Genomic DNA, 16,050 nt, shown 5'->3' on the forward strand with positions numbered 1-16,050 from the left:
TATCTTGATAAAGTCAAAACTTTACATGGGGTGTACTTACTTTTTCACATGACTGTATATATATATATATTTATATATATATATATATACAGTGGAACCTTGACGTACGAGTTTAATTCGTTCTGTGACCGAGCTCGTAACTCAATTTGCTCGTTTCTCAAATCAAATTTCCCCATTAAAATGCATTGAAATGCTATTAATCCGTTCCAGCCCGCCAAAAACCACACCAATTTTTTTTTAAATATGCAGTATATATAAAAATATCTCGCGCTTTATATTTCACCTGTATGCAGCATACAAGTTGGCTGGATGGCCTGGACTGGAGGTACGCACACTTGACTCTAAACTGTCCAGCCTGGGTTTGAATCCCGACCCAGCTATAACCTGTCATGTCGGTGTTTCACAGGCAGGGTGATTCATCAATGTGTGTACCGCTAAACTGTGCACCCCGTTTGCGTCCCATTAGTTGTTGGATGTTAAGAATCTCACCGTGTCTTCCACAAAGAGAAGGCGAGCTATCGCCGGCACTCTGAACAAGTTGTGGCCTGGCATGCTCTTCTCCTCTGCCGTTATATACGTCCTCCTCGGCATCTTTTTCCAGAAGAGCCCTGTCTCGTCACAGTTGAAGATTTGCTGGGGGATGTATCGTTCGGCTTCTATCAGTTCGGCAAAAGTTATAATAAAATCTTCAGCTGCCTTCACATCTGCCTCACCAAGTCGACAACACGCACACCTCGCTCATGTTTTTCGACGATTGCGTGTTTTATATCCAAGCACATCATCCTCTTCTTCTTCTCAGTACTGCCCTTGGCACTCAATTACTTAGGACCCATGGTTAAAACTAAGAAATTTTCCAAAATAACCAACATGCGAAAACAAAACAGCAGCGATATACGGCAGATATGCTTGCACGGCAAGATAACCACGTGACCGGAACCCACCTGGTGGCGGCTGGCGTAAGCTCCAAAATAACCAACATGCAAAAACAAAACAGCAGCGATATACGGCAGATATGCTTGCACGGCAAGATAACCACGTGACCGGAACCCACCTGGTGGCGGCTGGCGTAAGCTCCAAAATAACCAACATGCAAAAACAAAACAACAGCGATATACGGCAGATATGCTTGCACGGCAAGATAACCACGTGACCGGAACCCACCTGGTGGCGGCTGGCGTAAGCTCCAAAATAACCAACATGCAAAAACAAAACAGCAGCGATATACGGCAGATATGCTTGCACGGCAAGATAACCACGTGACCGGAACCCACCTGGTGGCGGCTGGCGTAAGCTCCAAAATAACCAACATGCAAAAACAAAACAGCAGCGATATACGGCAGATATGCTTGCACGGCAAGATAACCACGTGACCGGAACCCACCTGGTGGCGGCTGGCGTAAGCTCCAAAATAACCAACATGCAAAAACAAAACAGCAGCGATATACGGCAGATATGCTTGCACGGCAAGATAACCACGTGACCGGAACCCACCTGGTGGCGGCTGGCGTAAGCTCGTAACTCAGATCTCGGCTCGCATCTCAAAGCAATAAACTGCCCGAGCGACGGCTCGTATCTCGGAAAACTCGTAAGTTGGTGCACTCGTAAGTCAAGGTTCCACTGTATATATATATATATATATTTATATATATATATATATATATATATATATATATATATATATATATATATATATATATATATATATATATATATATATATATATGTATACACACACACACACACACACACACACATCCCACATGTATATATCCCACATCCCACATGTGTGTACATGTTTAAAGTGTACGTGCCCTTCCCCCCTCCCCCCACCCTTCTGCTGGTAACTAATAAAATAAAAACGAAGAAATATCTCTCGGTAATTTCCTGAAACTCGGTAAAATTCGATGAAATTCGCTTGGTGAATTCACTCGGTTTCTCGGTGAAAATGTTCCTTTGGGCGGTCTATAATCGCTCCGAACGAAATATCTCAGCAATTTCCCGTCTGTTAATTTATTTATTTTACATATGTGAATGACACGTCCATGCACACGTGAAATGAACACGTGAACCTTTACTTCCGGATAATAATGTTGAATGAAATAAGAACGAAGAAATATATGTCGGCATCATTGTTGACGTTTTTGTGACGACTGTCATCAAACGGAAAAGTAATATATCTTAACGGAAAAGAAAAAGCGAATTTTTAATATATGTCGACATGTTGCCGTCTGTGTCATGTTGGGTGCTGTCATGTCCCATGAGGCTCTAATTGGAGATGAAATCCGATTTGGCCCATTACTCGGTTGTTTTTGGATTTTCCCCACAGAGAGACCCAGACTGGTGCAGGACTCTAGTACCTGCATTAGTTGGTGTGTTGCGCCAAGTAATTGAAGGTCGTCTTCATGGTGATTTCAGCTTTCATGGTGTGCCATCACCATGGTTACAGATCGACTTGCTTCGTTTGTTTTCTCTGCTTGGAAAAGGAGATCATGGGTAAGGTTCTTCTTCTATTGGCATATTAATAGGATGCTCACCGTGGCATTTAAAATGGAAATCATAAACGGAATAGTTATTGCGTTAGCGATCATTTTACCAATGCTTTCTAAAGTTCTAGTGCTCTTTGTCGAAATCAACCGACTGTGGAAGTGTAACTCAGTGTAACATATTGATTGGCCCTGGTAACTTATTAATTAACCTGGTAACAAAGCAGATACATTTTAAATGCAAACTCTGTAAAAAACGAGTTTGTAAATTAGTGTCAGAATGTGCTTGAACATGGTAATCTCTTGAAACACCTGGTCAAGGCCCCAGCACCCCCCTACTGTGTAAATGGAAATCACAGCAGGAGGGGAGCGAGCTGATGCCAGGACTCGGTACAATGCATGACCTCGGGGCATTAGCGGACAGAGGATTAAGTCCAGTTTGGCGATATAAACGAGCAGCAAACGTTGGGTAAGGAGGACTTGTCACGAGGAGCGCTGACCGACGGGAGTGTCGGAGAAACATCGGCTGAACGAGAGGGACCAGCGAAAAGAGTTAACCTGATCCATTATATTATGCGGTATCATTTTGGTAACTGGAATGAAGTGAATACAGTTAATAAACTAGACCTTTTGTAAACCTGTGTCCGGTCATTGGAGTCCTGAGTCCCCCACTACATATTCCCTGACAATCTGGAGGCACCGCTGACATCAATTGTACACACAAACAAGTCTTCTTTAAAAGGTGAGTGTGTCTTGTTTGGTCCAATATGATTTACGAACTTGGAAGTTATGGGTACATACATGGGGGAGCAGGTGGTCTGGGGCTTCTTTGCGCACCGATGCCGCGATATAGGTGGCGTGAGCCATCACGAATGGGATTTCGATAAACGACTGTAGCAATTTATTCGTTTTTTTTTCTAAATGATTTCTGTAAATACGTATTTTTGCGCTGGTTATTAAAGGGCCTTACTGTGACCTGGAAGCAAACGGAGCAAGTGTGCACCTTGCGACCGCTTGCTTCCAGGACGTGTAAGGCCGGTACACTCGTTTACCCACCCGCACACGTATAAAGTACTACTTTTTTTTTGCACTTGTTCGAAGCACTCGACTTGCTCGTCGAGCGAGCAACTTGCTCGGCGCTCTAATTCTGTATTATTTAGTTAACCAGTTTGTGTGAAACCTCAACCTAAATATAAAAATTGATCTGCTTGATGTTAGTTTAAGGGCTGTTCCAAATTTATCCTGATTATGGTATTGCGACAAAAAGGCTTATATCTTGGGAACGACTGGTCGGATTTAGACAAATTAAAACTCGTTCGATCAACAAATAAATTCATGACAGACAATCCCACCTCATGCCGGTCCAGAATTACTGTGAAAGATGGAGATTGGATAAATAAATAAAAAAAAAAAAAAAAAAAACACTCCCTCACTGTCCCTCATTGTCCCTCATGTCCATTCTGACACGGAACCAGTGTTGTTGTTTTTTTTTGTTTTTTTTTTTGACGAAATTTGCCAGATAAATAGCATGAGTGGCACGACGAAATGATTGGATTTTGGTGAAGACCCAGGTCACCGGGTGACGTTTCGTTGCTAGCTGTTCAGCTAGCAAAATTTATCCTGACCGATTCAGTTCAAACTTTGAACAATCGGATCCGGGCTGTTGTCAACGACTCGTCAACAACCTCAACCTAAATTTGTGGGTAACAACCACCCTCTGGTCGAGGCTCATAGAAGGGGTGATGCTTACTGATTCGGCACGCTTAAAATAGGTGTTAATGGTGGGATGTCAGAGGTTTTGGCGTGGGCTTAATAGTCACACTGTTTGGAAAATAATGCTCGATGCAACATGATCCTAAAAAGAACCCATCCCTACATCGAAGGATCAGGAAGGGAAGGAATGGAAAATTTGAAGTATTAAAGTTACGGAACTCAAAATGTCTGGGTTTGGATGGAGTCATTAAAGGATTGAGTCATTCATTGGTTTGATGATGGTCCTAATATTTTGATAAATGTTTGATAATGGTCCTGGTAATTTTAGTCCTAGGAATAATATATGCTAGTGGTTTGTCTGAAGGTTTTAATGAGATCGGATTTTTATCTATCTATAATTCCAGTAATCTCGGTGTGTGTGTCGGTCTGTCTGTATGCGACCGCTGTTTCTCAACAACTACCGGTCCGATATACTTGAAACTTGCCAGGTATATTGGTGGGGACCCGAGGATGTGCCTTTTCAAGGTTTGAAATTAATCGGACGGGTGGGTCCCAGGGTGTGGTCGCCGTGCTCACGGGCCGTTCGCTTTGGCTCTGCGGATGGACCGAACCATTGCATGTAAATAGAAGGGGGGTTCTGTGGTCGTTCGCTTTGGCTCTGCGGATGGACCGAACCATTGCATGTAAATAGAAGGGGGGTTCTGTGGTCGTTCGCTTTGGCTTTGCGAATGGACCAAACCATTGCATGTAAATAGAAGGGGGGGTTCTGTGGTCGTTACTGCCACGTGGTTTCAAAGTTTTGTTGTTGTTGTTTGCACGCATGTTTTTTGCAAGCACGTACGGGCAAGCACGTACGTGCGGGCACGCCCTAGTATATATAAATAGAGGTAATATTGAGTTACGGAATTAATTACTTTCAACAATGCAAAGGGTGACAAGATATGAGATTTAATGGGATAAATATAAAAGATATTTGTTTTTGTAAAAAAAAAAAAAAAAAAAAAAAAAAAGTAACCATTAGCTGAGGAGTCACAGAGGCCAAACTTTAACCTTTGACAGCAGACAAATTGTGTTCTGACAGCAAAAGACTTCCAAATAAAATATGGCAGAATAGTTGTTGATAGTTTAGGCACATATCAGAATGCTTGTTGATTTAAAATTTCAAAGTCAAATTTTTACACCTTCAAGTACTGATGAAATCTCCATTTTTCACATGTAGTTTTGTGGAAAAACGGATGAAGGTGAATAATTTAGGATTATTAAAAAAAAAATTTTGATGGGTCTAACTGTGGAAAGTGTTATTAAATCATAGGTAGAGGTAACAAGGAAACTAGGTGTTACTAGGAAACGAAAGTATTCAGGTGTTACCAGGAAATAAAAGTAGACAGACAAGCAAAATGAGTATAAAGACGTTGACCAACCAAGATGTTGCATATCTTTGTTGAAGTTCTGACGTTGTTTATTTCAATTATGGTCGGAATTATTGGGATTGCTATTAAATGAGAATTTTAATAGGATTTAATGGGATTTTAATGGGATAAATTGTGAACATTTAAATGTTGGGTTTTGCTGACGTTTCCACAACGTCACCACAACGTTTCACTTTCGTTGTTGCAACGTTTTGCTCCAACGTTTTGTGAACATTTAAATGTTGGGTTTTGCTGACGTTTCCACAACGTCGCCACAACGTTTCACTTTCGTTGTTGCAACGTTTTGCTCCAACGTTTTGTGAACATTTAAATGTTGGGTTTTGCTGACGTTTCCACAACGTCGCCACAACGTTTCACTTTCGTTGTTGCAACGTTTTGCTCCAACGTTTTGTGAACATTTAAATGTTGGGTTTTGCTGACGTTTCCACAACGTCGCCACAACGTTTCACTTTCGTTGTTGCAACGTTTTGCTCCAACGTTTTGTGAACATTCAAATGTTGGGTTGTGCTAACGTTTCCACAACGTCGCCACAACGTTTCACTTTCGTTGTTGCAACGTTTTGCTCCAACGTTTTGTGAACATTCAAATGTTGGGTTGTGCTAACGTTTCCACAACGTCGCCACAACGTTTCACTTTCGTTGTTGCAACGTTTTGCTCCAACGTTTTGTGAACATTTAAATGTTGGGTTTTGCTAACGTTTCCACAACGTCGCTACAACGTTTCACTTTCGTTGTTGCAACGTTTTGCTCCAACGTTTTGGGGACACTCAAATGTTAAATAAACCGGATAAGAATTCACGAGTTATTTAATTATGAGCGATTAATGAAGTACTCATTTAATTAATTACATTTCTTATTAAATTACAGTAATTACATTACAGTAATTACCTGAGGTAATTACAGTAATTACAGTTCCGGTAATTACAGTAATTACAGTAATCATTACAGTAATTGCAGTAATCTTATTACAGTAATTACATTACATTAACTCAGGCACCTTTTGAGTAAGGAAGCTGATATTTGGACATGACACTGACCAAGGGATGTGGCTGTCAAGGAAAATATTAATTTATTGATTAATCATTTAATAAATTAACTCGTTGATTTATAAATGACTTATTTAATCAAAAGTCCTCAGAAATACATCTTCGGATGAAATACTTACAGATTGGTTATGCTATGAGCCAATTGATTAAGGAAAATATTTTGTGATGGCCATATTGGCAATTTCGTGGCCATATTCATGGCAACTCAGTTAGTGCCACTGCACCTTTAAAATGCATCCCTGCGTTCATTTTTTCGATCGATTGAGTTGAAATTTTGAACAATCGGATCTGGACTGTCGTTATTAACGACTCTAGCACGCACCCGTCCAATCAGGATGGAGCGGTATGGTCCCCGGATTATCACTGCCCGCAGTTTTAATTAATTTTACTTTTTCTCTTGGGCATATAATTTTGAAGACATGCATGTCATGATAGAGGAAATGTTTGTTCTGTTAAACGGAATAAATGTTGTTTATTTGTGTGGGTGTGTATTTTTGTGTATTTGGATATATTTTCACGACTAATTCCAGTTATCGTCCTGCAAAAGGTCTGCTCGTTCTTTTCCTTTGAGTCGTAAATTCCTGTTGAACTCTCATTAGAAAGCGGAATTAAGTACGCTGTGTGATGATGGAGATCCTTGATGACGAATCAGGAATAGTGAATGAGCAGACAAATATCACGGATGGTACACCAGATAGGGAAAATGTAGATGAAACCCCTTTTGCTCAGGTGCTGTGTAGCGCTGCACAAAGATCCATATGAGCGGGGCCTGGGTGCTGTGTAATTAGTACACAAAGAACCAATTACTAGGGTGCTGAATAAACACAAAGATCCATTTTTGGAGCTGGTTCTCCCGGTGCTGTGATTTATTCAAAGAACCAAAATCTTGTAAGAATTAAGATATGATTTGTCGACATCATAAATACTTTAATATATGTAATGATTTTTGTAACGATCATCCTGCAAAAGGTCTGCTCGTTCTTTTCCTTTGAGTCGTAAAATCCTGTTGAATTCTCATTAGAATGCGGAATTAAGTACGCTGTGTGATGATGGAGATCCTTGATGACGAATCAGGAATAGTGAATGAGCAAACAAATATCACGGATGCTGCGGCTGGAGCAGGGGAAGCGATTTTTGAATTGTTCAGTGATTATTCGATATTGTTATGACTTATTGTCAATAGGTATACTAAGTGGCCATGAGGTAGCCTGTTGCTATGTACAGTTTTATTCTATTGTTGATTATACCACATAGCTGTGGTAATAAAGGAAATGTTCGTTTTAAATAGATGATTATGATAGGACCATGACTATAAAATCATGATGATTATTATGAATGATATCATAGGGTTCAAATGCAGAATGATTGCATGAACTTGGGAAAGAACTTTCAAGCCCTATGGGATAAATTGGGTGGTACAAGCGATGGAGTTTCAAAATTTAGCATGATTGAAGGAATTTTACAGTCTTATTTCAGGAGTTTTACGAAATTTATATTGCCAAGAGATTTTGGATACTATTAAAAAAAAATGATGAGATATTTTTCCCAATGAACTTTAATATCTGCCATCCATTTTGGCTGTCTCACGAATGAAGGATGAGTTGCCTTTAGTGGTTGCAAAGAAAATTTGTGGAGACCAGGCAAAATGGGGAAATATGTCAGATATGACCCTAGGACAGGACGGTGATTCATCAATTAACATGAGGTACGAACCAGAGGTGACGGTCAATGGATGGACCTGTCCTGACATCATTGGGGAAAGGGCTTATGCAAGGAGTCATCCAGAATGATTAATTTAATTTATTGATGAATATTGATGAATTAATTGAGATTGAATCTAATTGATTGAATTTAATAGAACTAGGGCATGCCCGTACTATATATATGCCCGTACTATATATCTATCTAAAATTATATCCCCCCCCTCTATTTACATGAAATGGTTTGGTCCATTCGCAACGCCAAAGCGAACGGCGAACGGCTTGCGAGTACAGTGACAATCCCCCCCCTCTATTTACATGAATGGTTTGGTCCATTCGCAACGACCACAGAACCCCCCCCTCTATTTACATGAAATGGTTCGGTCCAAAGCGAACGGCTTCCGGAGTTTGGTAAAGAAATCGCCATCGCGTACACAAACGCGCAGGAAAGCGAATGAATCGCAAATTCGTTTTTATTAGTTTTAAAACATCGTTTAACGCCAACATAGCGCCAACATAGTTTGCAAACGTGAAATAAATGAATACGCTCTCAAATGTGCCATCCGAGGCAGAGTGTGTCCGCCACGTTCGGCACACGTGATAGCTCGCTGCTCTCTGATTGGTTGAAGCGTTTTTTGGACATATCTCGGTAAGTAATTGTCCGATTAATATGAAACCTTGAAAAGGCACATCCTCGGGTCCCCAGCAATATACCTGGCAAGTTTCAAGTATATCGGACCCGTGGTTGTCGAGAAACAGCGGTCACAGACAAACAAACACACAGACAGACACACACACACACAGAGATTACTGGAATTATAGATAGATAAATTTAACTGAATAAATTGAATTGAATATATTGATTGTTTGATTGATGAAAATGCGGTCTCAAGAAAGAAGCTTTGATATCTTTGCGTGATATTAACAATGTGGAGACAACCTGGGAATATTGAGCAAGGTGGTGAGTTTATATACAGATATATATGTGCGGTTACCATTGTGTGATTTCCCCGTCAACAGAGCGGACACCTGAGGATTCACCCATTTCATACTGACCCTCCGGCTCATCTGCAAATACTGATCTGTGAGATTGGATTGTGCAAAAGCCACGGCTGAGGGAGATTCTCTGGAAATCACCGTGCGAACAGGTGGAGAGACCCTTCCTGGAGGTACGAGTGAAGCTTTAGAGGAACAAACTACAACACATCCAACGCTACTTTGATAAAAGGCAGTATGGGAAATGGAGCCTGCAAGAATACACAAGGACAACCAGAGATTCCACAAAAAGGTACTTGTACACATCATATGTACGACCGTTATGGTGCAGAAGCTATAAGGCAGGTCGAGAATTGGTATTTGTGGACAAAGGGACATGATGAGGAGTTTCCAAGAGATGGTACATTTGAGCGAAGTCGATTGGAAAGATTGGAACAAAGATTGAAAGCCAGGAAGAGACAGAATCTAACGGTAGACTGGCTTGCATTCCATCTTTGGGATGGTGAATCCAGACAACGGGAACAGCAAGAACGGATAACGGAACTAGAACTTAAAATAAAAAGGATACAGGATACAGTGGAGGAGACAAATGCACAACTGCCCTCGAAATTAGGAATGAAAGTCACAGTTGTCCCATCTGATTTCCAGTTGTCTCCCCAAAAAGGACGGTACAGAGAATTTTTTCGTGTTTCAGGAGATAACGAGAGATTGCAGTGGCAACTCAGGGATGTAGAGATGCAGCCCAGCAATACAAGTGCACAGGTGCACAGATCAGACAACGACAGAAACCGGTGTTTCGAGTGTGGAAAGATGGGACATTGGAGAAGAAGATGTCCGTATGTCAACAGGAAGACAAGGTCATGGGGCAAACCAAGATCAAGGGTACCAGTGCTTACCGGTACCTCAGACAATGATTAGGCCTTCATTGCTGCAAATCCCAAATGATGATTGGCCTCAACAGATTCGATTACTGGACAAACATGAATAACTGTCGATGATTCTTGTGTCTGAAAAGTTTTCAGAGCAAGAATGATTCATTTTTTCTTTTTGCTTGTTAACAAATTAATAATTAATTGATCAAATGCCAAAATTGGATCTTCTATTTTGGGCACAGCAATTTTAAATTTACAAAGTTTGGAACAATTGCGTTGCAATTTTTTGGCAAACCAAGTAACAAGAGTCACATGATGATCAGGTGGGAATTTCGGACTATTGTTCCGCACGATTGATAGGTCAATGGTCGACTGACATGCAAATGGGTGTGTAGTCAAAATTTGGATAGATTATTGTGAAGGCAGAAAGGGTAATTTCAATGTGACATCATAAGGGTTTTCTAAGAATGGACTTTTGGTTTATTTGTCTATAAGCATTTTGAATTTGATTGACAAATTTTATGAAATTGAAATAAAATTGACACCCATCTGATCTGTAAATAATGGTTCCAACGCAAACAAATATGCATAATGCATGTGTGTGTGTGTTTTTGTGTATCAATCTTACAAGATTGTTGACACCGACAGTGTGCCTGTCTGGAAATGGATAGTTATATGTGGATGGGATTGGGATATGTGGATGGGATTGAATATCCAGAGAATCCGTAAAATAAAATAGAAATATAATTTGATTATGAACATTATCTCTTTTGTCAAGGGAAATGGAATATAAAAATTTGATGTGCTGGCTGCTGGGTTATGAGCAGCCATTAATTAATAGTAAAATTGTGAGTAATTTTGGGATTCCATTTTTGATAGAATGTATATGAGAATAACATCTATTTATGGATATGAGCTTCATAAAAGGAAATGAGGAAGTACAAAATCATCCAAATTTGGGAGAGGTCTTACACTGACTTCCCAGAATACTCTGCTCATGGATTTTATATATATAAACTTGAATTTTATCAGCATATAAATTGTGCTGTATGTATGGATGTGTTTTAGGCATAGATGATATGGGAAAATAGTAAAGAAAATTTTGCTGGTTTGAACTATTGTGGGTTTTCAGTTCTGGAGTTTAAACAAAGTCACTGGTTAACAGATGAGAAAGGATAGTAAATAAATTATTCTCTGCTGGGCAAATTAAGTACGATATTACTAAGACTTATGAGAGCTATTGTTCCGCCTTACAGCAGTGGAAAATTATTGGAAAAAATTAGATCCAACATAATGAATCTATAAAAGAATGTGATAGGGATAATATCCTCAATTTGTACTAATTATTTGATTGTGGGTAAAGGAATTAAGTCATCGTAGTGGATTGTTAACAGCAGCCTGAAAATGTCCTGAGAGTGTGCATCCATGTAATCAGAAATCCCAGATTTGTTTTTACAAACAACATTTTGGTAGAGGTCTTGTGTGGAACACTTCCTTGGTAGATAAAAACGGTACTGCATGCTGGCAGCCACTTTTGCGGCCAGTTAGGCCAAACAAATTGAGAGGAAATTGTAGTTAAATACGTAAGTTACACATGGCTATTTGTAAAAAAGGTAATTTGTTGAGATGGGAAACATTTTTTCGAAGGTTTATTAAGGTGTTATAATATGACATGTGGCAAGGCAAACTATTGGATGGGAAAATTAGATCTGGCTATAGAATAAATTTATTGACCCCTTGAAGTTAATCCTTCAAATCATTGTTTCACTGGCATTTTTGTTCAAATTGGAAATAGTTTGGTAGAGCTTTGGTTAAAACCTTTGGTTGCGGTATCTTGGAACGAATTGATAAACCATAGGAGATTGATAAGAATAGAAACAAATATGGACCCAAAATAGAAAGTTGGATTCATGCCTCTCATTGCAAGCAAGCACATGGGGCTAAGGTGGACGATCCCACAGAAAATGAGGCTGCACCTAGCAGCCCAGCAGAACATTCAGTGGTAGAAAAATGATAGTCGTGATTTACAGTCATTTGAATTACATTTTAACACCCCTTGCATTGATAAACATTACATTTTCAACATGCGATATTCCTACTTGGAATAGTGACATTTATTTGCCTACATGACATACAATTACCTGCTGATATTAATACAGCATGAGTGAAAAAAAAAAAAAATGTATCACAACTACACTCATGATCAGGGGATTGAGTTCAACCCCGGGAGATAGGGGGATCAGGGTAAGACAAATAATCTGATTATGTTACATATTAAGGGATTTTCTTTATTTACCTTTTAGGAAGCTTGTTAGTTTGGTATATAATGTTAAATGTCATCGACATATAACTATGTCATAGGTATGAATATATACAAGGAGTAGCAGACTTGTTTGTTGGTTTAGTAGTTATATTGGCAATTGTTTTAGTGGTGGCTTGCTTGAAAGCCTTAGTGACGGTGTGTTTGAATAAGGTAACCAACAACACGATGATAACGCATGAAGTGACAAATGAGGAAAGAAATGTGGAACCAGAAAAGGAAGACTTTTATGGCGACATAAACAGTAGAATTAAGATAATTGCATAACGACAATGTTATGAGTTGTGTCAATTACAATATCAATGAACTCATATCACCACGAGTGACACACTGTTAGGAAAAAAGAGGGAAAAGAAAAAGTGGAGAGGAATTATGGTAATAATACATTATGCTTAATTTGTTGGTTTGGGAAAATTGTTGTTGGGAATTAGGTATTCCCGTTTGTGATTGTAATCATATACAATGCTATTCTTAGTTTAGTAATAAAATACATACCTGATTGAATATTATTTGTGTGACGCATATAAATGAATATAACTTTTGTGTTAAGGAAAAACAACAAATTGTTGAATGTGAAACTGTCGGAAGATATACATGATTATGCTGTTTCATGGTAAGATGTACCCTATCTGATTCAGTGTGTGTGGAAAGCAGATTCAGATGTGACTGAGCATAAGGATAAGACGAGATCACATTTTGAAGGGAGTGCTAACGGAATTGGGAAGAAGTTCGAGAAAGAAAATTTGTGGCTAAAAATGAAGTTAATCATGGCATACACCCTCTTTCTCAAAGAATGATGAAGACATTCTCCCGTGTAACTTGGAGATGAATGCTTACCTTCACCAAGGAAATTTATGTGACCATTTGCCTGGATCACACTGCAACATATGAAAGAAAGGCGATCACTTACTCTTGTTCGAAGGCTTCGAACATTCATCACATCAGAAGTTGCAGGACAACGACATTTTACCTGCAACCTCTGTGAAATGCGGGGACATATGTTATTACTTCACCAACGCCCGGGGAACCAGCATGGAGCTGCAAAAAAAAAAACGGCTGTGCCCTTGTCACAACAGCTGTGCACGATTCTGCTGGTTGCTCCTGGTAAGGACCATGAATGACCTGAACACCATGGTCCCAACATCATTGTGGATGCATCCGGCATCCCTGTTCCACATCTTGCTGGCCAATCAACGTCACACCAATACTGGCTGCCCACTCATAATGAGGGAGGAGGCAAGTCGACTACAACTGGGCGAAGGCCTTGTTCAAGGAATCATTATGGTTCACAGCAAAAAGTGGCAAGAATGCTACATGGAGAGAAGGGTCAGTCTATGACTCCGCAGTGTTACCACAACAGCGAAATCCTACACGAAGTAGTGCAGGAGCTATGGAGACATTAGGAGAAAATGTTTCATACCTGGATTCAAACACAAGTGATCAGCCCTTCCTTTTAAACAAAGTCAACATGTGTGTGGAGGCAAACGTTTTTCCAGATGGTGCAGATGCTTTACAAAACTTGAAAATGAAGTGAAATTGTTGTATCTTGGTGATGGTGAAGTGTTGTTTTGAAAATATATTTGTGATGCAAATGCAATAGATTGAACAATATGGAAGAAGTCAATGACCAACGAAATGTTTTGTGATTCTTGCAGGATGACGGTGTATGCCTAAGGGAATTTGATGTTTACTAGTAGTGATTGATTGTTTACTTATATTGATGTTTAGATTAATGGTTAATATAAACAAAAACAAAAAGATGAGGGAATTGTGGAAGTGTAACTCAGTGTAACATATTGATTGGCCCTGGTAACTTATTAATTAACCTGGTAACAAAGCAGATACATTTTAAATGCAAACTCTGTAAAAAACGAGTTTGTAAATGAGTGTCAGAATGTGCTTGAACATGGTAATCTCTTGAAACACCTGGTCAAGGCCCCAGCACCCCCCTACTGTGTAAATGGAAATCACAGCAGGAGGGGAGCGAGCTGATGCCAGGACTCGGTACAATGCATGACCTCGGGGCATTAGCGGACAGAGGATTAAGTCCAGTTTGGCGATATAAACGAGCAGCAAACGTTGGGTAAGGAGGACTTGTCACGAGGAGCGCTGACCGACGGGAGTGTCGGAGAAACATCGGCTGAACGAGAGGGACCAGCGAAAAGAGTTAACCTGATCCATTATATTATGCGGTATCATTTTGGTAACTGGAATGAAGTGAATACAGTTAATAAACTAGACCTTTTGTAAACCTGTGTCCGGTCATTGGAGTCCTGAGTCCCCCACTACATATTCCCTGACACGACCAACCAAATTAAATATGTATTAAATTTATTGACCCATTCTCTACAACCAAAGCTATATATTTTTCTTTCTTTTTTCCTTCAAGACTACATTTGAGAACCGAATCTCTCGACCCCATTTGATGTTTATTTACAGAGTGTACAGTTAAATGTAACACTGAGAGATGCTGCTGGTGTGTGCAATGTTGTGTGTGCACCAGGACAAGTCAACAGATTTACGAGGTGTTGGGCGAGTGTATGGAGAGGGCCCGCAGTAAGCAAATGTCTGCTTGGGGTATGCCACACCTTTTCTTTCCAGGATTAGAACCCTGTATTTCTTTCGCAACAATTTTGAGAACTTTAATTTCAAGTGAAGATGTGATGTGCGTATTTCCGTGTATTAATTTTGATGACCTTTTCATGTGCTGCCAAAATGGAAAACATTGCAGAGAGAAACTCTGAAAGCAGGGCTTTGAATGAATCCTGCTTTCTAATGGAAATAGGTTCACGATCCACGAATACGATCTTTTTCAGCATGTAAATCAAATTGGCTAATTTCCCCTTTTTTACCTCCTCTATCGAAGGTGGTCGGAGGTTATGTTTTCACCTGTGTTTGCCTATCTGTCTGTGAGCACGATATCTCACTTTTTTATGGATGGATTTGGACGAAATTTGGTGGACCGGTTGGGTGTGTGATCAAGTCAAATTGATTCGATTTTGGCAGATGCGGCTCTGATAACTTTTTATTTTTTATGTGGTTCCTCATAATTGAACGAAATACAACATGCATGTTAAGGCCATTTTCCCTGCCAGAGCGGGAGTTAGCCTTGCGGTCCCCATGACAATCTTCTCCATTTTGCCCTATTTTCTGCATCTCCCCTTGTTTAACCCCCTTGCCCGCATTTCTTCTTCCACCACCTTCAGCCAAGTCTTTATCGGTCTTCCCCGTCCTCTACTTCCTTCTACATTCATTTCCATCATTCTTCTCAACCAGTCACTTTCATCCTTCCTCAACACATGACCAAACCATCTCAAACTGTTTCTCTTCACAGCATCCATCACAGGCTCTATTCCCATCATCTCTTCGCAATTCATCATTTGTCTTCCTCTCTCTCAACGATACTCCACACCCACCGAACCATTCGCGTTTCCACCCTTTCCAGCCTTTGTTGCTGCTCTACGTTCATTACCCATGTCTCGCTCCCATAA

The 16,050-nt window shown here is 40.0% G+C and overlaps 1 protein-coding gene across 2 annotated transcripts in view; it reads left to right on the forward strand.

Annotated features, from left to right (window-relative positions):
- Positions 1 to 16,050, forward strand: part of AP4E1 (adaptor related protein complex 4 subunit epsilon 1) — a 184,081-nt gene that overhangs the window by 102,249 nt on the left and 65,782 nt on the right. For both annotated transcript variants that reach the window (XM_068136403.2, XM_068136410.2), the window contains exons 7-8: positions 2,327 to 2,493; positions 15,063 to 15,136. In XM_068136403.2, the coding sequence (XP_067992504.2) occupies positions 2,327 to 2,493; positions 15,063 to 15,136 (241 nt within the window). The remainder of the gene's footprint in view (positions 1 to 2,326; positions 2,494 to 15,062; positions 15,137 to 16,050) is intronic.

This window comes from Myxine glutinosa, chromosome 1, assembly GCF_964187855.1.
Source record: "Myxine glutinosa chromosome 1, kmMyxGlut1.1, whole genome shotgun sequence".
Lineage (NCBI taxonomy): Eukaryota > Metazoa > Chordata > Myxini > Myxiniformes > Myxinidae > Myxine > Myxine glutinosa.